General features: G+C 53.9%; 1 protein-coding gene across 2 annotated transcripts in view; it reads left to right on the top strand.

The window, feature by feature from the left end:
- The window catches only part of DSCAML1 (DS cell adhesion molecule like 1), a 344894-nt gene that overhangs the window by 273173 nt on the left and 53083 nt on the right, over positions 1-18638 (top strand). For both annotated transcript variants that reach the window (XM_077893692.1, XM_077893693.1), the window contains 3 exons: positions 16044-16243; positions 16818-16914; positions 17561-17689. In XM_077893692.1, coding sequence (XP_077749818.1) covers positions 16044-16243; positions 16818-16914; positions 17561-17689 — 426 coding nt within the window. The remainder of the gene's footprint in view (positions 1-16043; positions 16244-16817; positions 16915-17560; positions 17690-18638) is intronic.

Raw genomic sequence — 18638 nt, 5'->3', positions numbered from 1 at the left:
TTGTTGGCAACCAACCAGGCCCGATTGGCCTCCACTGCTCTCTGACCCCCAGAGCGTTGGTGTGAGCTGAGCCCATGATCACCTGAGCTTATAGCCCAGCCTTATACCATCCTAGGTCAGCACTTCATAGTCTGTAGAGCTCTTCCTATGCCTAGCCTGTGAGGTCAGCAGCCAGTAGCTCCTTCCTAAAGAAGGTAAGGCACTGGGTCAAGGTCATTGGGTGGTATAGTCCCAGCTGAGACCAGAACTTGCCTCTGGGGACTCATGGTTTGGTAGGAAGAGCAAGACCCAGGGGCAGAAGATGTTGGTCCTGGCTCCATGACTCACCAGCCACGTATCCAAGAGCCATTCCCTTCCCTTCTCTGGGCCTCGGCGTTCTCATCCATACAATAAGAGGTCTGCATTAGAATCTGGTCACTAGCTGTTTCCAAGACAGTGTGTGCATGGTCCTTTCAGGACAGCAGACCTCCTCCCAGAGCTTGGTTAAAAGTAAATGTAATTAACAGAAGAAAATACCACATCCAGCTACCTTTTATCTCCCTTTTAAAACAAAGAGAGAGAGAGAGATAATGACCAAAAGGAGGAGAAAGCAATCCCTCCTCCAATTGGCACAGAGGGAAAAAAAAATAATAAACCATCTTCAAAAAGAATGCTTTACGGAGAGGCAGGTAAAAAGCCAGGCTGCTTAGTCTGGGGTACAAGAGGCTGGCTGTGTTTTGATGTTGCCACCACGTGGCGGTGCCTCCCTGGACTCCGAGGGCCTCTTATGCCGCAGTTACCTGATTAGACAGGTTCTGTTATATCCCCCAGACTCTCCTCCACTTTGTAAAGGCTCCAGCGATTGGGCCGAGGCAGAACCCATGGCCAATTAAACCCATAAGGGCTCTTTGTTTGGTCTGAGTTTTGATTTGTTTGTTTAGCAAAATGTCAGACCAATTAAAGCCAGATCCAAGAGCCCTCCACGAGCACACACCCAGCTGCAGAGTCACGGGAAGGCAGGAGACAGGAGAATGGAGCCTAGTGAGGACTGGAGGAGAGAGGGGGACCACACTAGGGGGGAAGCCCCGGGCCTGGGTAGACAAGATGGCCTGCTCGCGGCTGACCTCTGGTGCAGCACAGCAGGCAGGATACAAAGCCTTGGAAAGACAACCGCATATCCCTTGACCCAGGTGGTCCTAATTTCAAATTTGCCCAAAGGAAATTCTTCCTTGTCAGGCAGAAGCAGCACCTCCCTCAGACCCAAAGCCTAGGGCTCCTGCTCTAGAATGTTCTTCTGCCCTCATCAGCCCCTGCCCCTCCCACAGGGCAAGGAGTCTATGGCCAAAGGAAATGCTGCCCAGAGCCCACAACTCCCTTTCTAGACCACATTCCAGATGCCCAGAGAATTCCTTGCCCAAAGACCCCAACCCAACTTCTAGGATCTTCCACAGTGTCTTCCGTTCTGTCCTCCCAAGGAAGGGCCCCTAGACCTGAGGGATGGCTGTTTTCAGGGCGTGCAGAAGGAGCCTGACTGCGTAGGTTGGGAGGCCCTCTCAGCACACGGGAAGAAACAGGCAGGAAGAAGCCAAGCAACTGGCCCAAGATTTTTCTCTGTGGTCCCTGGCGGTAGGGCCTATCTCCTCACCAGACCGGAGTTCCTTGAAGGCGGGGCTGGTCTTCCCTTCTCTCTGTGGGAATGCCTGCCTCTGGCACCCAGCTCTGCAGAGGCCTCTGCCCACTCTGGCCTGCCTTGTTGGGAACAACAGGCCGACTGACCCCAGCCCTTAGGTCCAGTCCAGTCACACACGGTGCCACAGGTCATGCCCTGGGTGCTCCCCTCTGCCCTATGAGTCTCCCTGATTGGCTGAGGGGTGGATGGGATGGCCCCTCTGTTGGATCAGCAAACAGCCAGGGGAGGAGGCAGGAAAGCACAGTGGCAGGCAGCAGAGCAGGACAATGTTTGGCCTCTGAGTCGCACTGGCCTGGGGCTGACACTGGCCCTGCCATAGCCAAGAAGCTTGGCCACAGTATTTATTTGCCACCCCAGGACTAGTCATCAATCACCCTCACCTGCCCAGCCTTAGGGCAGCTGAAGGAGCCCCACCCTGGTCTGTGCCAAGCCTGGGATCTGGCCTCTCATAAAAGAGGAAGGGAGAGGAAGAGGGAATGAGCCACTGCCATCATTTCCATGGCAATGATTATCCCACTGGCTCTCTGGCCTTATTGATTTTCAGACTTTATAGAATAAGGAGCAGCACTTTGTATCCTGCTTCATCAAACAGGGGTGAGCAGAGAGGCTGGACACACACCCAGTCTCCAGGTCAGGCTCCATCCTGTTCTCCCCACCCCTAAAGCACACCCCCAGAGGTCTGCAGCCTTGGACAAGCCCAGGCTCTCCCTACCATATGCGGGACCCAGGGACACCAAAGTGAATAGATGGCTTAGGGGACAGGATGGCCCCCAAGCAGGGAGATGGCAGTCCCACTTCCTTGCCTCAGTATCCCCCACTACACCCTGAGTAAACTGGGTCAATCACTTTGTCTCTCTGGACTCACTTTATTCCTCTGCTAAGAGATGTCCCAATCCCTCTCTCCCCTTCCCACAGCCCCTAAGACAGTAGCAGAGCTCAAGAAATGGGCCACCTCTCCGTGCCCATGGAGACCAGGGAGGGCATGTGTCGCCAGTTCCAGGACCTTACTTCCAGAAGCCAGAGCCCTCAGGGCTTCAGGGGGTTATAGAAGACAAGTCTCTTGGGACGCCTGGGTGGCTCAGCGGCTGGGTGCCTGCCTTCGGCCCAGGGTGTGATCCTGGAGTCCTGGGATCGAGTCCCACATCGGACTCCCTGCAGGGAGCCTGCTTCTCTCTCTGCCTGTGTCTCTGGTCTGTGTCTATGTCTCTCTTGAATGAATTTTTTTTAATGTTAAAAAAAAAAAGAAATAGACAAGTCTGAACCAAAGAAACATGGGAGATCTTCCTGATCTCAAGAGACCAGTAGTGTCATTGGAGCAAATCATATCACATGCCAAACCTAGCCCCGAAAGAGTCCTTTGTACAAGGTTTCAAGGTAGAATGAAAGTCTCCAGGTGGAACAGCCCCCTTCTCTGGCCTCTCTTCTCACCATGACAAGCCAGGTCCCCTGACAAACAGAGGAGGGTTTCATTGAAGGGACAAGAGGAATGCTCTGCCTGTGTGACCTCCATTCCCGGTCTGAAAGTGGGACATCTCGTACTCAGGCTCATTTGAGCCCTTATCTCCTTGTTCGAGGCATTAGGCAGTGGTGGCAGGCAGTCCCCATGACCAGGAGCACAGGAGAGCTTCCAGATGGGTCTGGGCTCTAAGGTGTCATTCAAGGCTTACCTGAAGTTCGGCTCCAGCAGATCTGATGAATAACAGCATTCTGTGCATCCTACATGCTAATCAAGAAAAAGGTACAGTAAACATTCTGAGACACAGGGAGCTGGGGTTATCACTGGGTGGCTCAGTTTACTGGAGAAGAGAATGCAGGCAAGCAAAGAGCCGAGGCAGTACCTCCAAACCCTAAGTCGGGAGCCCAGATGTGCTCCCCCAGTGATGATCGAAGCCTTTCTGAATGGTAGGGGCGGAACAGATTGGTAAGTCAGCCAAGCAGCAAACAGGCACTTCCTGATTAAATCACCACTCCTGCCCCCCAAGGAACTTACAGACTAGCGAGGAAGCTGGAACCAACCTTCAGGAAGTACAGCAAGATCATGTGCCAAGGGGTCTGACACTACAAGTGCAATGTTACATCAGGGAAGGAAAAACCCAGCGTGGACAGATGTGGTCAGACAGAGCTTTCTAGGGGAGGGGGACTTGAGCCTTGAAGAAGAGGGGGCAGAAGGAATAGCATGAGCAAAGGCACTGGGGTAGGAAGCTGTGTGGGAGGCCATGAGGAGAACCTCTAATGAGAGGGTGGCAGCCCGGGATGAGGGGGAGAGCTTGTGAAAATAGTGGCAGGTGACACTAGGATCCTGGGCAGGGAATGGAGAGAAAGGGGGAATCTGAGAGTAATTATGAAGGAACAAGTACCAGGCGCTGACGATGGGTTGGACAAGGAGCCAGGGGGAAGAGTCAAGGCTTGAAGCCGAGATGAGCAGCACCACGGTGCCACCGGGAGAAATGCAGTAGATGAGAATGGAGAGATGATGTGTCCACTTTGGTCAGGTCCAGGTGGGATGACGGGGTGCTCTGAGGCAGCCGGACCCTGACTGGCACTCCACCAGGATTTCTGCCGACAGCGGCGTGCTGGCCCAGACACAATCCCCACGCCCCTTAGTGACTCACAAGTCACTGGGTAGCTGGCAGGTGTCCCGTCCTGGGCTAGAAAGGATGAGACTGGTGGGCAGACCGGAGAATCCCCCCAAGCCCTACTCCCACCCCATCCCTGCCTTATCCCTGCCTAGGCCTTGGGGCCTCCAGCCCCTGGAGTACCAGGCTTCTGTCTGGCCTCTCAGGTCTACGCAGTCTCAAGATGTGGTGGGATTGAGATTCTGGAGATTTTCTCCAGGTCACGTTTGCTGGCTTCCAGGGCTGCCACTGTTCGTTCAGTTTTCAGTAGTCACGGAGCACCCGCTGAGTGCCTGTCCCTGGGGTCGGGGGTAGGGGTGGAGTACGTGTGGCCCTGGCACAGTCGCACCTGCTTGCCTACTGCCAGCCTGAGCGTGGGTGGGAGTGTGACGGGGAGTGGGCTCCCCATGGCATAGGTAGAGCAGAGTCCACGCAGCCTCCACCCCAAGGAGCCCCCTCCAGCTCCACAGTTGTCCTCACTGGCACTTGGGACAAAGATCTCTCTCACTCACCGGATCCCTGTATGACTTTCCCAGGACCTCTGTAACAAAGCACCACAAACCAGCTGGCTTAAAAAACCAGAAATGTACTAGGAGGTGAGAAATGCAAAAGGAAGGTGTCAGCAGGGCCGTGCTGCCTTCAGGCTCTAGGGGAGCCCCTTGCTTCTTTGGGTGGCTGCCAGCAGTCCTCGGGTGGTAGGTGCACCACTCCGGTCCCTGCCTCCACCCCACGTGGCCTTCTCCCTGTCTGTCCTCACACCACTGTTCCTCTGAGCCTGCCCCTTCTATGGACACCAGTCATGTTGACTGGGGGGCCCATCCTGCTCCAGGAAGATGACATCTTAACTTACATCTTGATTGCATCTACAAAGACCCAATTTCCAAATAAGGTCACGTCCACAGGTACCAGGGTTAGGACTTGACACATGTCTTTGGGGAGACACGATTCAACCCACAACGATTCCTGCGCCTGGTGATTTATTCGATAACTTCATGCTTTCCAGAACTCTGACAGCTGAAATGTCATCCCTTCCAACATCCTACAACTGTCCTTGTCTAAATGCAACCAGTCTCCTAACCGGAAACTCCTATGTAGGGAATTCTAGAGCTGGGGTCAGCAAGGTGGGCCTGAGGCCAAACCTGACCAGCTGCCACTTTTGCTGGAAGGCAGCCACTCCCAGTCTTCCCGTCTTACTGTCCCTGGCTGCTTTGGAGCTACAAGGGCAGGGCTGAGTAGTCTTAACAGAGATCTCTGGCCTGCAAAGCCTAAAATGTTTGCTATCTGGCCCCTTACGGAAAAACGTTGCTGGACCCTGCTCTAGGGTATGGGCAGCAATGACCCAGCAATGACTCCCAGAAGGGCCTTCCTAGTAACTCAAGATGGCATGGCATCAGGATTCTGATGTGCAGGGTAATTTCAGAGTTGAGTGTTCTCTCATCTCTAAAATGGGAATAAAGGGGATCCCTGGGTGGCTCAGCAGTTTGGCGCCTGCCTTCGGATCCTGGGCGTGATCCTGGAGTCCTGGGATAGAGTCCCATGTCGGGCTCCCTGCATGGAGCCTGCCTCTCCCTCTGCCTGTGTCTCTGCCTCTCTCCTCTCTGTGTCTCTCATGAATGAATGAATAAAATCTTAAAAAAAAAATTTAAAAAAAATTAAATGGGAATAAAAATACCACTCACTTCGGTCGGAGGGAAGAGGAGGGGGGCAGTATTTAATGAGGTAATTCACTTAAAGTATTAATCAAGGTACATCGCAGATAACAAACATTCAATAGATGTTAGCTATTTTTATGATTACTAATCATTTTCCCAACATTCTGGGGAGAGAGGAGGACCAGAGGCAAGGGAGAAGCAGGTCCCCACCCTGACATGAGGACACCCCTGGAGTCTGCTCTTGGATTCCGTGGCAAGCAGCCAAGAGAAGTACTGACCCCGTTTTAGAGCTGGAGAAAGCAAGGCCTGGAGAGTGTGAGGGTCTCAACTGGGAGAGAGAGAGACACACACACACACACACACACACACACACACACACACACACCCGGGAGCAGAAGCAGGTCCGAGGTCCGAGTCTCAAAGATCCCTACCCTTCATGACCCTCACCGCAGCCCCCTTCACACACGCACACAGGCAGTGGGCAGCTAGGGTCCCATGGGCCCCCGGCTCCCCGGGCATCTCCCCACCACCTCTCAGAGCGAAGCTGATTGCTTCCATGCAATTTGAATTCATCTCATGCTTCAGGTGGAGCTTGGCTAATCAGGGGAGACATGAAGCCGAAGTGGGTGCAATCAAATTAACAACGCCAAGGCCCTGGCTCTTTAAGGAGGGACAAAACAAAGCAGACACCAGAAGGCACCCCCGCCCCCGCTCAGCGCCCTCCAACCAGCTCTTCCCTGGGGAAGCCTGGAGCTGCTGCCTGGCTGAGCTCAAAACGCTGCCACCCGCCCCGCCCCAGGCCCACCACCCCGCGTGCCAACAATGCCCCTTTGTGGCGGCTTATCTCACACCGCCAAACAGGGCTACTGGTCTTGTCGCAATCTTGTTAACAAGGAGGAGACACAAGCCTTTGGGGGGAGGGAGGGGAGTGGGCTGTGTTGGGGGAAGGAGGGGCCCACTCACCTCAAATGGGTACATGTAATCCTTTCAGAAACAAAAGATGAGAGCTTCTGAGCCAAGAGGCTCCCTTCTCCTCTGACAAGTGGGTTTGTAGAGCTCTCAAGAGCCTTCCGGGTATCTGCTGTCCCCTAGAAAATCCTTTCCCCGGAGGGCAAAGAGGGGAGACATCCAGAAAACCATTTTAGCATGCCCAGAGCATCCTAATTAGGGAAAAGCTCAGTGCGGATCCTAAAGGGATTTCAGTTAGACTCTCAGAAGGACTTCCTGAAAAAGTGAACTTCCTTGGAGAGAGTGAAGAACCACAGGACTTTGCTGCCCTTCCTCCAACCCTATTGGCTTTAAGATTGTCTTCCCTGCAGCAGAGGAAGGACCAGAGGGCGTCTAGTAGAATGGGAGGTGGAAGAGGAGGGGCATGTGCCCTCTCGGTTCTTCCTCCAGAGCACGTGTGAGCATCACCCAGGTGGGGGTGGCTCTTAAGGAATACTGCCGCTGGGACCCACCCTGGACCAATTAAATCAGAGCCTCTGGGCATGGGAATTGTGCCATAGGTTTTTTTTGGGTTTTTTTTGTTTTTTTTTTTTTTACTTTCCAGGTAATTTGTCTAGGAAGCCAGGCCCGAGAACTTCCTCAACCCTCTCCCCCAGACCTCCCACCCAAGGGAGCAGAATAGCCCAACCCCTAGGTCTCCTGGATCCCAGACCAATCCCCACCCCCAGCAATTAACAGCATTTCTCTCCAGAGAAGCCGGGCTCTTTGCGCTCCCATCCCTGGCTCCTGCTCCCCTGTCTACTGCGCTTCTCTGGCCTGTGTCACATGGTGGGTAAAACCATAGGCACCTGGGGTGAGTCCTGGCCCTGCCACTTGCTAGCCGGGTGAGCTTGGGCAGTTTACTTCTGTGAGCCTCAGTTTCGCCATCGGAGTAGTGGGAACCACAGGTTCCTGCCCACGAACGGGGTGGAGAGGCGCCCCGCGCTCCCCTTGGGAATTGCAGCATTCCATGCCTTTCTCACAGTTTATCCGGCCTCTCCCAACAGCCAGTGGTGCTCCCGTCCTATTTCTTTGCTCCTCTCCTTTGGGCATTCATAACTGAATCTTCCCTCCCTGGTGACTTGGGGACTTGTCAGAAACACCAGCTGAGCTCCAATCACCAGGCGGAAGAGAGGGAGGGAGACCAAGACAGAGGAAGCCTGACTCACCACCAGCTAACTCTTGCCCCCAGCCCCGGCCTGGCCTGGCCCAGCCCCACTCTAGTCTCCAGGCTCCTCCTGTGCTCCCCGCAGGGTTCATCTGCACTACGTCATCCCCACCCCGCTCCCTGCTCCTGGGATTCAGCCCAGAGTGGGAGAAAATCAAGCAGGCAGAAGGAGAAGGCTGAGATTGAAACCAGAGAAGAGGGAGCTGATGACTTGTCAGGGGACTTGGGGCTTGGTCTCTTTCCTGCCACTTACCAGCTGTGTGACCTTAGACAAAGCGCTTAGCCTCTCTGAGCCTCCGCTTCTCACTGGTAATGTAGGGGCTGATCACCCCAGGCCACCTCCTTACCCAGAGTGAAGCTCCTCCCAAAGGATGCTCCAGGGCTTTTGCAACCTGCAAGGGGCAGATTCCCGCCCCCCACCCCCCCACCCAGCCCATGCAGTGGGACCCCAGAGAAAGGCAGCTGCAGGAGCAAGGCAAGCATCTAGGAGCCCCAGATCTCCATCTCCAAGCCTGGGCTTGGTCGGAAAGTCTGTGGATGCTGGGGCGAGCAAGGAAGCAGAGCCTTCTCGCGGTGTTTTAAAAATCTATCAGCCTCTCACATCAAATTAAAATGTAAATAGCAGCTGGTCTGGGCAGGACCTCGGGGGTGACAGGAGCCGGCCTGTGAGTAATTTCACAGACGGGAACCGGTTACATCAGATTCTGACAACTGTCTTGTTTTTGAAATTGATTTCCTCTCCCTTCAGCTCGCTGCCCCAGGAGGGTCCTGGAGTTGGGGGGGGGGGGGAGTCGGGGGGGATCCTCCATGGCGCCTGCCAAGAAGGCCCCAGCAGAAGCAGGAGGAGAAAAACTGAAATTTCCTCTGGCTGTAAGGCAATGGCCTGGGTGCCAAAGGCCCAGCAAGGCTCCTCCCTGCCCCGGAGTGAGTCTAACTGGGGACCTAAGCAGGGGGACCCAGGGCACTGCTGGGGAACCGGGAGAGGTGCCCTGTGCTTGGGAGCTTCCCACAAATATGCTAGGCCCTGAACGAAGACGCTTCTGCCTCGGGGAGTCTCGCAGTCAGAGACAAGGTGCAAGGACACTGCAGTATAGGACAGGCACCGCGCTAGGGATCCTCCATGCCCATCGGAGGAACAACTGCAATGACATGGGGTGTCAGGGAAGGGGTCCCAGAAGTGATCTGTGGCCTCTTCCAGGCTTGCCCCAATTCGGCCGTGCATCATATCAAGCACTGCACCAGGTGCTGGGGCTGTAAAGCTTTGAACAAGACTAGCTCGGTTGACACAGAACTTCCCGTGGGATACCAGGGAAATGCCTCGCCCTCCCCACCTGAAGGGGCATTATTGGAAGGAGCTATGTATGAGAGGCAGCTGGCCTCCATGGGTCTCCATGATGCCTCTAGGCCCAGCCCCTCCCCGTTCCCAAGTCCCCAGAGAATCTCCCCCTGCACCCCTCTTTGTAAAAAGAAATTAGGTTTTCCTGGCTGTTAATTGAATTACACTGCAGGAAAGCAGAGAAATTGTATCTCATTAAAGCCTCCTGTGTCCTATTGGAGCATCATGTTGCCTATGTGGCTGCTATTAGCATTTGTCACAGAGGACTCAGCCCTGTGCATACAATCCCTTCTTCTCCACCCCCTGCTGGGCCCCTAAAGCTGCAGTCTACGATGCCTGCCCTGGGGGTGTCCTGCTAGGGTTGCCCACCACGGAGAAGCCATGGTTCTTTGGTGACAGCCAAATTCCATTTTCCAAAGCCAGACACCATGCACGCACGGCAGACGGACAGACCGCAAGAGGTGGCCATTCCCTGCAACCACAGTAGCAGGGGCTTGGAGAGGGACGAACTGCCTTCTGGAAGCCTCGGTCTCCTCCTTTGAAAAATGGGGATAATAAGACATCTCGTGGTTGTTGCTGGAGTGGGGTGGGGGGAAATCATTGATCAATAAGCCAAGAGGCAAAGCATCCAGCTTATTGCCTGCTCCATCATGGGCATCACAGGTCCAGGGAGGCCATAAAGCTTAGTCAAGAAACAGGTCAGGACCCAGGCTTTGGAGCCAGAAATGTTAACATTAACATGTTAACTCATTAACATGAGTTAATTCGGTTAAAGCTCTAGAATACTGTCAGCACTTGGTACATGGTAAGTTTGCAGTAAAAGGTAATCATAGAAGAGTGTGTGTGTGTGTGTGTGTGTGTGTGTGTGTGTGTGTGTGTGTGTGAATAGGGAGGATGCACTTAGGTAATGCAGGGCTGTGGGGAGACGTGCCTTAGCCACATCAATTGACATGCAACTGACCATTGGTTGTGTGTACATGACACCATGTGTGAGTCTGTGGTACGGATGTCAGAGCACAGGCAGTTACAGTGACTGTGTGACTTTGGGGTGTATTTTTATCACGTGTGTGTGTGTGTATCTGCTCTTGTGTATCACTGAACATGAACATCTCTCTAGGGAATTCTTGGGGGGTTGCCTTCAACCCAGAAAGCCCTCTGGGGCACAGCTGAGCCTTGGTGCTATGAGGGTTCAGGTTCAGTTGTGTTTATGACTGTGATTCAGTGAAGCACAGAGACCTTGTGAGCCAGAGCAAGAAGCAAAGTGGAGGTGGAGGGAAGAGGAGAGCAGATGGGGCGGGGCACCTGCTGCCCTGGACTCCCCTCTCTGAGGGGGCTGTCTTGTTAAGACCATCTGTACAGCAGCCCAGAGGGCCGAGGCCCCCAGTTTGCAGGCACAGGAGGGCACTGTGACTCTTGGAGACAGGGCTGGGGAAGGGACCCAGGGGTGGAGTTCTCTGGTGTTGGCAGGAAGACCGTGTAGGGCAGGGAGAGGAGAGGAGGCAGGTTCTCTGCTTCTTGCCTAAGACAGAGAGCTGAAGACGCCTATATGCAGGGAGAAGGGTATGCTGAGTCACAGAATTGCCTCCCAAAACACTGAGCCGATTCCCGGACCATCTTTCCCTCTCTTCAGGGACCCAGACACCCCCAAAGACAAGGTCCTTCTGCTCCCTCTTGGATCTGCCTTACAGTGCCCGAGATTACCTACCTCAAGTGCAGGGACTCACTGACTCCCCACTGCAGACCTTTCCCTAAATAGCAAGAGCTACCAGAAAGTTCCTTCTGAGGCCAAATAGGAGGTCTGTTCTCCTCCTTTATCAAAGAACTCTTGTGTCTTGTCCCCATCCCACTCCCCGCAAGTTACAGATTCCCGGTTTTCAGCCACTCTTCAAATGGCACGCCTTGAATGTGCCCATCTCCCTGGTCACACTCCAGCTTGCTATCGTCCCCCGTCAAGGGGTTGGGGGTACCCAGAATGAGCCCTCATGAGTCATCTGGAGCTTGTGCTTAAAATGCCCAAGAGCTGGGGACTCCTCCCAGCTCTACGTTACCTTGCTCCAGGGTGACAGGGCTATGTGGTGAGCACTGCCCTCACCCATCTGACCGCCCCTCCGATGCCCCGCTGGTTCCTAGCAGTGAGACCGTGAGCGAATGGATCGCTTCCCTGGGTGCCCTCAGTTTCCTCATTTGTAAAGCGAAGGGTCTGGGTAGATGCTCCCTACTGGCGCCATTCATCAGAAACCAAACGCGAGCCATGTGTGTAATCTGAACGTTTCTCATTGTCACATGTTCAAGAAGGAAAAAGAAACAGCTGAGATTCATTGTAATGATAGGCAGTTGACCTGGGGTCAACACAGAGGGCAGGGGTGCTGACCCCCCGAAGCAGTAAAAAACCCAAATATAACTTTTCACTCCCCCAAAACTTAACTCCTCTTAGCCTACTGGAGTGGACCAGAAGCCTCACCCATAACATGAACAGTCAGTCGATCAACACCCAATTTGTTGTGTGTATCCTGTGCTGTATCCTTACAGTAAAGTCAGCTGGAGAAAAGAAAATGTGATTAGGAAAATCGTAAGGAAGAGAAAACACACTTCCAGTGGTATATACTGTATTTATTTCTTAAAATCTGCATCTAAGCAGACCAGTGCTGTTCAAACCCGTGTTGTTCAAGGGTCAACTGTGTTCTATTTAACTGTGTCTCTAAAATATTAACGCGTAACCAGTGTGAAATTGTTAATGACACATTTTACATTATTTTTTTCCTGTGTTCTTAAAGCCCAGCACGTGTTGTACACCGTACAGCACATCTCAGTTCTATGGAGGCCGCGTTTCAAATGCCCAGTGGCCCCTGTGGCTCGTAACTGCCATGTTGAACATTATCTGAGCTCTGAAATCCTAGGGCTCTGAAATTCTGTGGAACATGCAAGTCGTGTGTTTATCTGGTGCTTTTCATGGCCCAGGAGAAGAGCAGGAGAGACCTGAGTTTTCTCGAGCCACTGCTGTGTGGCGGGCACTTTACCTCGATGGACCCTATCTGCCCCATAACAACTCTGCAGGGGAGGTAGCCTGTCTGCATAGAGCAGGCGATGAACCTGAGGCTCACAGTTGACTCTACTGGGTAGAAGGCTACCAAGCTGGTAAGGACACAAGGAGAACCCACACCTGCCTGGCCCCCAATCCCTTCAAGCCAGTGGGAAGCCACAGAAGCAGCCTCCTCTTCTTAGATGGGCTCCCCAGAATATGCTCTGAGCTTCCAGGCTGTGGAGATAGCATTGGGTTGTGTCGCATGATGCTCATTGCAATTAACAGCGGTGAAGGAAATTCACCCCAGGCCCCAGGTATGGTTGTCACTCAGGGTTGAGGGACGAAGTGGGCTCTGAGGCCTGTCCAGGCCCTCAGGAGGCCCTCTAGTCTCTGGTTGCACCTGTCTCTCTCTTTAAACAAACACGATTGGAGACTCCCTGAGGGGAGACTGGCTTGTATGGATGCACAGGTTGTGCACTGTTCAAAGGTGGATAGCCTAAGGAGCAAGTGGAGTCTGAAGCCCAATTCTGCTCCACTGGCCAAATGGTGGCTCTTGGCTCTGCATCCAGCCAGAGGCGTGCCTTTATAATTCACACGCATGCCCTGGATGAGCTAGTACAACCCTGCCTGGAGAACAAAGCTGGGATGTGCTGCAAGTTTCTTGTTCTGGTGCAAAGCCTGAAAGTCCTCCTACCAGAGAAAGACTCTTCCTTTCCCCTATTTCCTCAGACCTCTGACCTATGCTGAGACTTGACCCTGCTCTCACCCCCCATGCATGCACGTACACACACACACACACACACACACACACCCTATGCATCGCCATCCCCCAGCTCCTCCAGAGCTTCAGCAGCATCTCAGAAGCAGAACTCCTCTTCCCCAGGAAGGCCTCAGGGCTTGGCCCACCCAGGGGTCCCCGGCCCCCATCTCTGACCACTCAGGTGGGGAGAGCAGAGACAGCCCCCGTGCCCCTGCCCCCACACCCCTGCATTTCCATCCTCCAGAACAAATGGAGGCATCTGCAATGCAAGGCCCGACTTGTTGATGTAAAATCTTACTCTATATTCTACCCAGGTTTATACGAGTGAATTATGCAAATCTTTGATGGAAAATATTCCTCCACACATCCTTGAGAGTGTAAAACCTTAGTCAATAATTCATACTTGGATGTCTCTGACTGCAGGCTTTTTCTTCATTATAACTTGCACCTCGTTATTTGTCTTTCGCGTTTTATTGTATATCCTGGTGTAATGCTGTGCATTATAAAATTTATCTGCTTCGTTATTTGATGAGCTGAGGCTGAGGATTGGCCAAGAGGCTGGCGCAGGGGCCGGGGGCCAGGGCTGCCCTCGGTGGCAAGTCCCGCATGACAGAAGGCAGAGGAGGAGGCGGCTGCCTCGTGTGACTTCAGGGACGCCAGACACCGCCCTTCACCCCCCTACACCTGTTCCAGATGTCTCCTCGCCCAGCGACTGGTGTCTCAGGTCACATCGTGATGGCTGCGTGGTTTTCTTTGTCCTTCAAAGTCAGGTGACCCAGGAGAGTTTGCTGGGAGGAACTTTGAGTAGGTCTTTAAGGCCGGAGGGGACAGAAATCCTGAGACCGCTGGGAGGGAGAGAAAGGGTCAGCCACTGACGCGGAGCAGGGACACGAGGCCCCAGAGGGGAGCCAGGGGCCGGTGGGACAGAGGACACAGATAGTTGTCCAAGCAGGCCGGTGAATGGGGTATGTGAGCTGGGTCCCTGCTCTGCAGAATTCAGTGTGAGGAGGGGTCCTCTCCCCAGCATGGGTGGGGGCAGCAAGGCGTCTGATTCTCAGTCTTGCAGTCAAGCACCGCCCAGCCCGATCTGTGGGCTCCAGAATAGCTAAGGGGCAGTCCTGCGGGATAAGAGCCCCTAGGGCCCTGGACTCTGAGAGGCAGGCTTTCCCAGGAAGGCAGTGAGGAAAAGGCAAGGACAAGAACAGTCTTCCAGTTGCATCGGACCTCTCACCTTTCCGGGCTCCGCCTCTGCTTGAGCAGGTCCCCTGGCTAGGGTACCCTTTCCTCCCCACCACCCCCCATTTATGCCCTGCTGTGTCTGGCTTGCATTTCCCCAGCATAGAACATTCTGTGCTGGAATTGCTAGTCTTGTTGTCTGTTCTCACCACCACTATGAAACTCCTTGAGATCTGATTTGTCCAATTCCCTTAAACCCAACACAAGGTGCTCAATAAATGCTTGTCGAATGGCTGGATGCTCAAATGGCCTTCCCGAATACCCCTCAGTCACAGGTGATTTCTCCTAATACCTCGTGCAGCACTCCTCAGATCTTTCTCATTTTCCTGTTGTTCATGCAGGTATCTCCCCACCCCCATTCTCCTTCTCTCCCTCCTCCCAGGAGGCAAGGACCCTGTGTCACATCATGTGTGTCCCCCAAAGCCTGGCACAGTGCCATGTAATGACATAGGTGCTCAATGAGTTCTCTGTTGGATTGGATGGAGGAGCATGGAGGCAGGATTTTCCATCTTTCCCTCTGCCCCCTTGTCTCCTCCTGCTGTTGCTGGCCAAGGTGCTCAGGTCCAGAAGAGGCTCAAGACCTAGATGCTTCCTTTCAGGGTGGTGGGAGGGGTGTCTTGATGGCCAGCTGGGGTCTTGGTGGTTTCATGATGGTTTTCCTGGGTCAGCGGTGGAGATGCCAGTGGGGAGGAGAGACCGGTCAGCACAGCTGGGGGACCTGAATAACGGTGATGCTCGCCAGGCTTTCATGTTGCATTTTGTTTGGAAGAACAGGGGAGTTTCTCAGCATTTTGAGAGGAGTAAACCAGCTGAGCCTGAGCCATGAACACAAAGCAGAGGCCCCGGTGCTTTAGAGCAGGGCTCCCAATCTGGGGTCCAGAGACACCTCCCCCCCCCCCGCCACACACACACACACACCAGAAAGTCCATCGATCTGATTCAAGGAGTCTAGGAATTTGGGTAGGAAAAGAGAACACATCTTTTTTTCCACTAGCTTCTAACTGAAATGTAGTATTTCCTTCCATCTTGAATATAAGCAATAAAGCACAGCAGTAGCGGTACCTGGGGCTGTCTCCAGTAGAAATCCACAGATGTTTTGATACCACGGCTCTTGCACGTGTCTCCAGATATCACTTATGCCCATCGCTGTTACAGAATTGTGCTGCTCTAACTCAGCACTAGATGGTATTTGATAAAGAGTAATAAAAAATATATATTGATATATGATATACTATATGAAAAGTTTGCTTTTGAAGGTTTTTAATATTTGTACAACCGTACTTCAATATATCTGGTTGCCTTTGTAATTCTATGTATATCGTGCATTTTAAATCCTTCTGGAAAGGGGTCCACGGAATATGAGACTCCCTGGTGAAGAGACAGGCCACTCCAGTCATGGGTGGGGAGGGAGAAAGGACAGGCAAGTGGGGTGTCCTCCAGCACCCCCCCACCATGACCTTTATTGGACCCTGTCCCCCTGGCTGGGGCACTTTGCAGAGAGGGGTGGCAGGGGCGGGGCCTCTGCGCAGGGCATGTGCCTCTCCCCCAGCCTGGCCTCCCCTCTCACCGGGGCCTCCTGCCCCCCCTCCCTTCCTCAGTCCCAGCCATGATCACCTCCCACCCCAACACCACCATCGCCATCAAGGGCCATGCGAAGGAGCTCAACTGCACTGCGCGGGGTGAGTGGCCCATCATCATCCGCTGGGAGAAAGGGGACACGGTCATTGACCCTGACCGAGTCATGCGCTACGCCATCGCCACCAAGGACAACGGCGACGAGGTTGTCTCCACACTGAAGGTGAGCCTCCACGCCCTGGTCTCAGGGGGACCCCAGCTCTCCAAAAGTGGGGAGCCCACACTTTTACACCTGTGTCTAATGGGGGTATATGGGGGTCTGGGGACCCCTCACCTCCAAAAGTCCCTTCCCTTTCCCACCTATTCAGGAACCTCTGCCTTAGAACTTCACTATATCACCTTGACAAGCCCATGGCCATTAAATCTGTGAAACCCTCAGCCCTTCTCTCTTTTCTGGAGCCCCTGGGCTCCATCCTCTCTCCTGGGACCCCTCATCCCTTTCCTCCCTTCTGAGACCCATCATTCCCCTTTCCCTTCTCTCCTAGGACCCCTCAGCTCCTTTCTTTCTTCCTCTTAGACCCACTTAGCCCCTCCCTGCCTGGACTCTTCCAACCTCCATCCTTGGAACTTTCTGGAAAGAGGAACCCTTGACAAAGCCCCTTATGGGTCCCCCGCCCAGAACAAGAAGCCTTGCTGATCCCACGAGAGTGGGCCCCCTTCCACAGACGAGTTCTAAAACACTCTCCCCATTTCCTCCCTCTCTCCCCATCCTCCTGCCCCTGCTGGCCACCTCCCAGCTCAAGCCAGCTGACCGTGGGGACTCTGTGTTCTTCAGCTGCCACGCAATCAACTCATATGGGGAGGACCGGGGCTTGATCCAACTCACTGTGCAAGGTACCCTCACCTGCCCCACCATTCCTAATCCCTTCCCCAGGGAGCCAGGTACCCACTGCTAACTCCATCTCAAGAACAGAGTCATCACCCACACCGTGATGGAGGATGATGGGAATGGCCTCTGGGAAGAGCCTTCTTCTACTCTCCCTTCAGGCCAGAGTGGGGTCATAAGGGCCCTTTCAGACACACTTCAGTTCAGACAGCAAGGTTTACGATGACCACAATCCCTGTAAAATACATTGCTGCTTCCAGAAGTGGGGGCATCTGGGTTTGTGGGCCTAGACCTTGGAGGAGATGAGGGAAGAGAGAGTTGAGCTGGGAACAGTTGGGAGCTCTTTATGGAGGACAAACAGGCCAGCAGGTCAGGGAAAATCCCTACAAAAAGGGTCTGCCCTCCCCCAGGCCAAAGAAGAGGGGGTAAACAAAGCAGGAGACCAAGCCTGGACCCCCTCTGGCTCTGAGCCCTGCTGCTGGGCCTCCCGGTCCCACCTGGCTGAAACCCTAGGGTTTGGAGCTCCTGGGTAGACCACAGTTGACACCAACCTCCAAGGATACAGCAGAACCCTGGTCTTCTCTGGAGATAGGCAGGAGGCCAAGCTCTCCGCTGTTATGCTCACTGCTGCTCCTTCCATCTGCCACTCCCCAGAGCCCCCTGACCCCCCAGAACTGGAGATCCGAGAGGTGAAGGCCCGGAGCATGAACCTGCGCTGGACCCAGCGATTTGACGGGAACAGCATCATCACGGGCTTCGACATTGAATACAAGAACAAATCAGGTAGGGTGAAGGCTCAGCAGACCATGGCCCTTGTGGCTGTGCCCTGCCCCTCTGTGCCCCTCTCGTGGAACAGTCCCTGGGCCTTAGAACGGCCCATTTAAGACAAACTCACCAGCACCCCCTGGCATACAAGCCCCTGTGGTTTCCTAAGGGAAGGACTCTGGTTGGGCTAAGAATTCTGTGAGAGGGGCAGGTGGACCCCCTAAATTGATGGAGAGGGAAAGTCAGCTCCTTCCTTCCAGGACTGTCCCCAGACTGAGATCAACAGGGTGGTCTGACTTAAGCTAAGGAGCTATGGGCTGTGTCTGTGGGGTCAGAGACATCATGGGTTTGGCTAGGTCATCTGGGCCCTCCTGGTTTGAGATGATAGGGATGCTTGGGGTCGGAGAGCTGTTTCTTGTGGTCTCTGGGGGATGGGAGTTCCCAGAAAAGCCTAGATGATGGTTTTGTCCTCCTGGGAGCCCTGCAGAGCCCTGGCCTGGGGACCGTAGCTAGCACCCATGAGGCTGCCTGCCACGGTGAATCCCGGTGGAGCAGAGTGAACAGTGGGCCTCCAGGCCTCCAAGGACAAAAGGCCTGGAATGGACCAAAGCCACAGAAGAGCTGCAGGGGCCCATGTTTGTGTCTGAGTGACTCTCTCTGGAAGGTACATGAGAATAGGCCACAGGGGTTCCCCTGAGAGGGCACCTGGGTGACCCCGATGTATGAGTGAGAGGAAAACCCACTTCTAATTCTGGGTGCTTTTGTACCTTTCAAATTTGCATAAGCCTACATAAGCTTTTCAAAACAATTTAAAAATCAAATGCCAAAAAAGAGTCTGGAGAACTCAGCCCTCCCCAGCCCCCCTCCTCCCCACCAACTCCAGCTCATTTTCCAGGTCTTAGTGTCAAGCCAAGGTCCTGTTGCTCCTGAAGCTTTCCAGACCCTTCCTCTGGTCCTTAGCATAGCA

Source organism: Canis aureus, chromosome 3 (assembly GCF_053574225.1).
Source record: "Canis aureus isolate CA01 chromosome 3, VMU_Caureus_v.1.0, whole genome shotgun sequence".
Taxonomy (NCBI): domain Eukaryota; kingdom Metazoa; phylum Chordata; class Mammalia; order Carnivora; family Canidae; genus Canis; species Canis aureus.
This window is presented reverse-complemented; position numbering and strand designations above follow the sequence as displayed.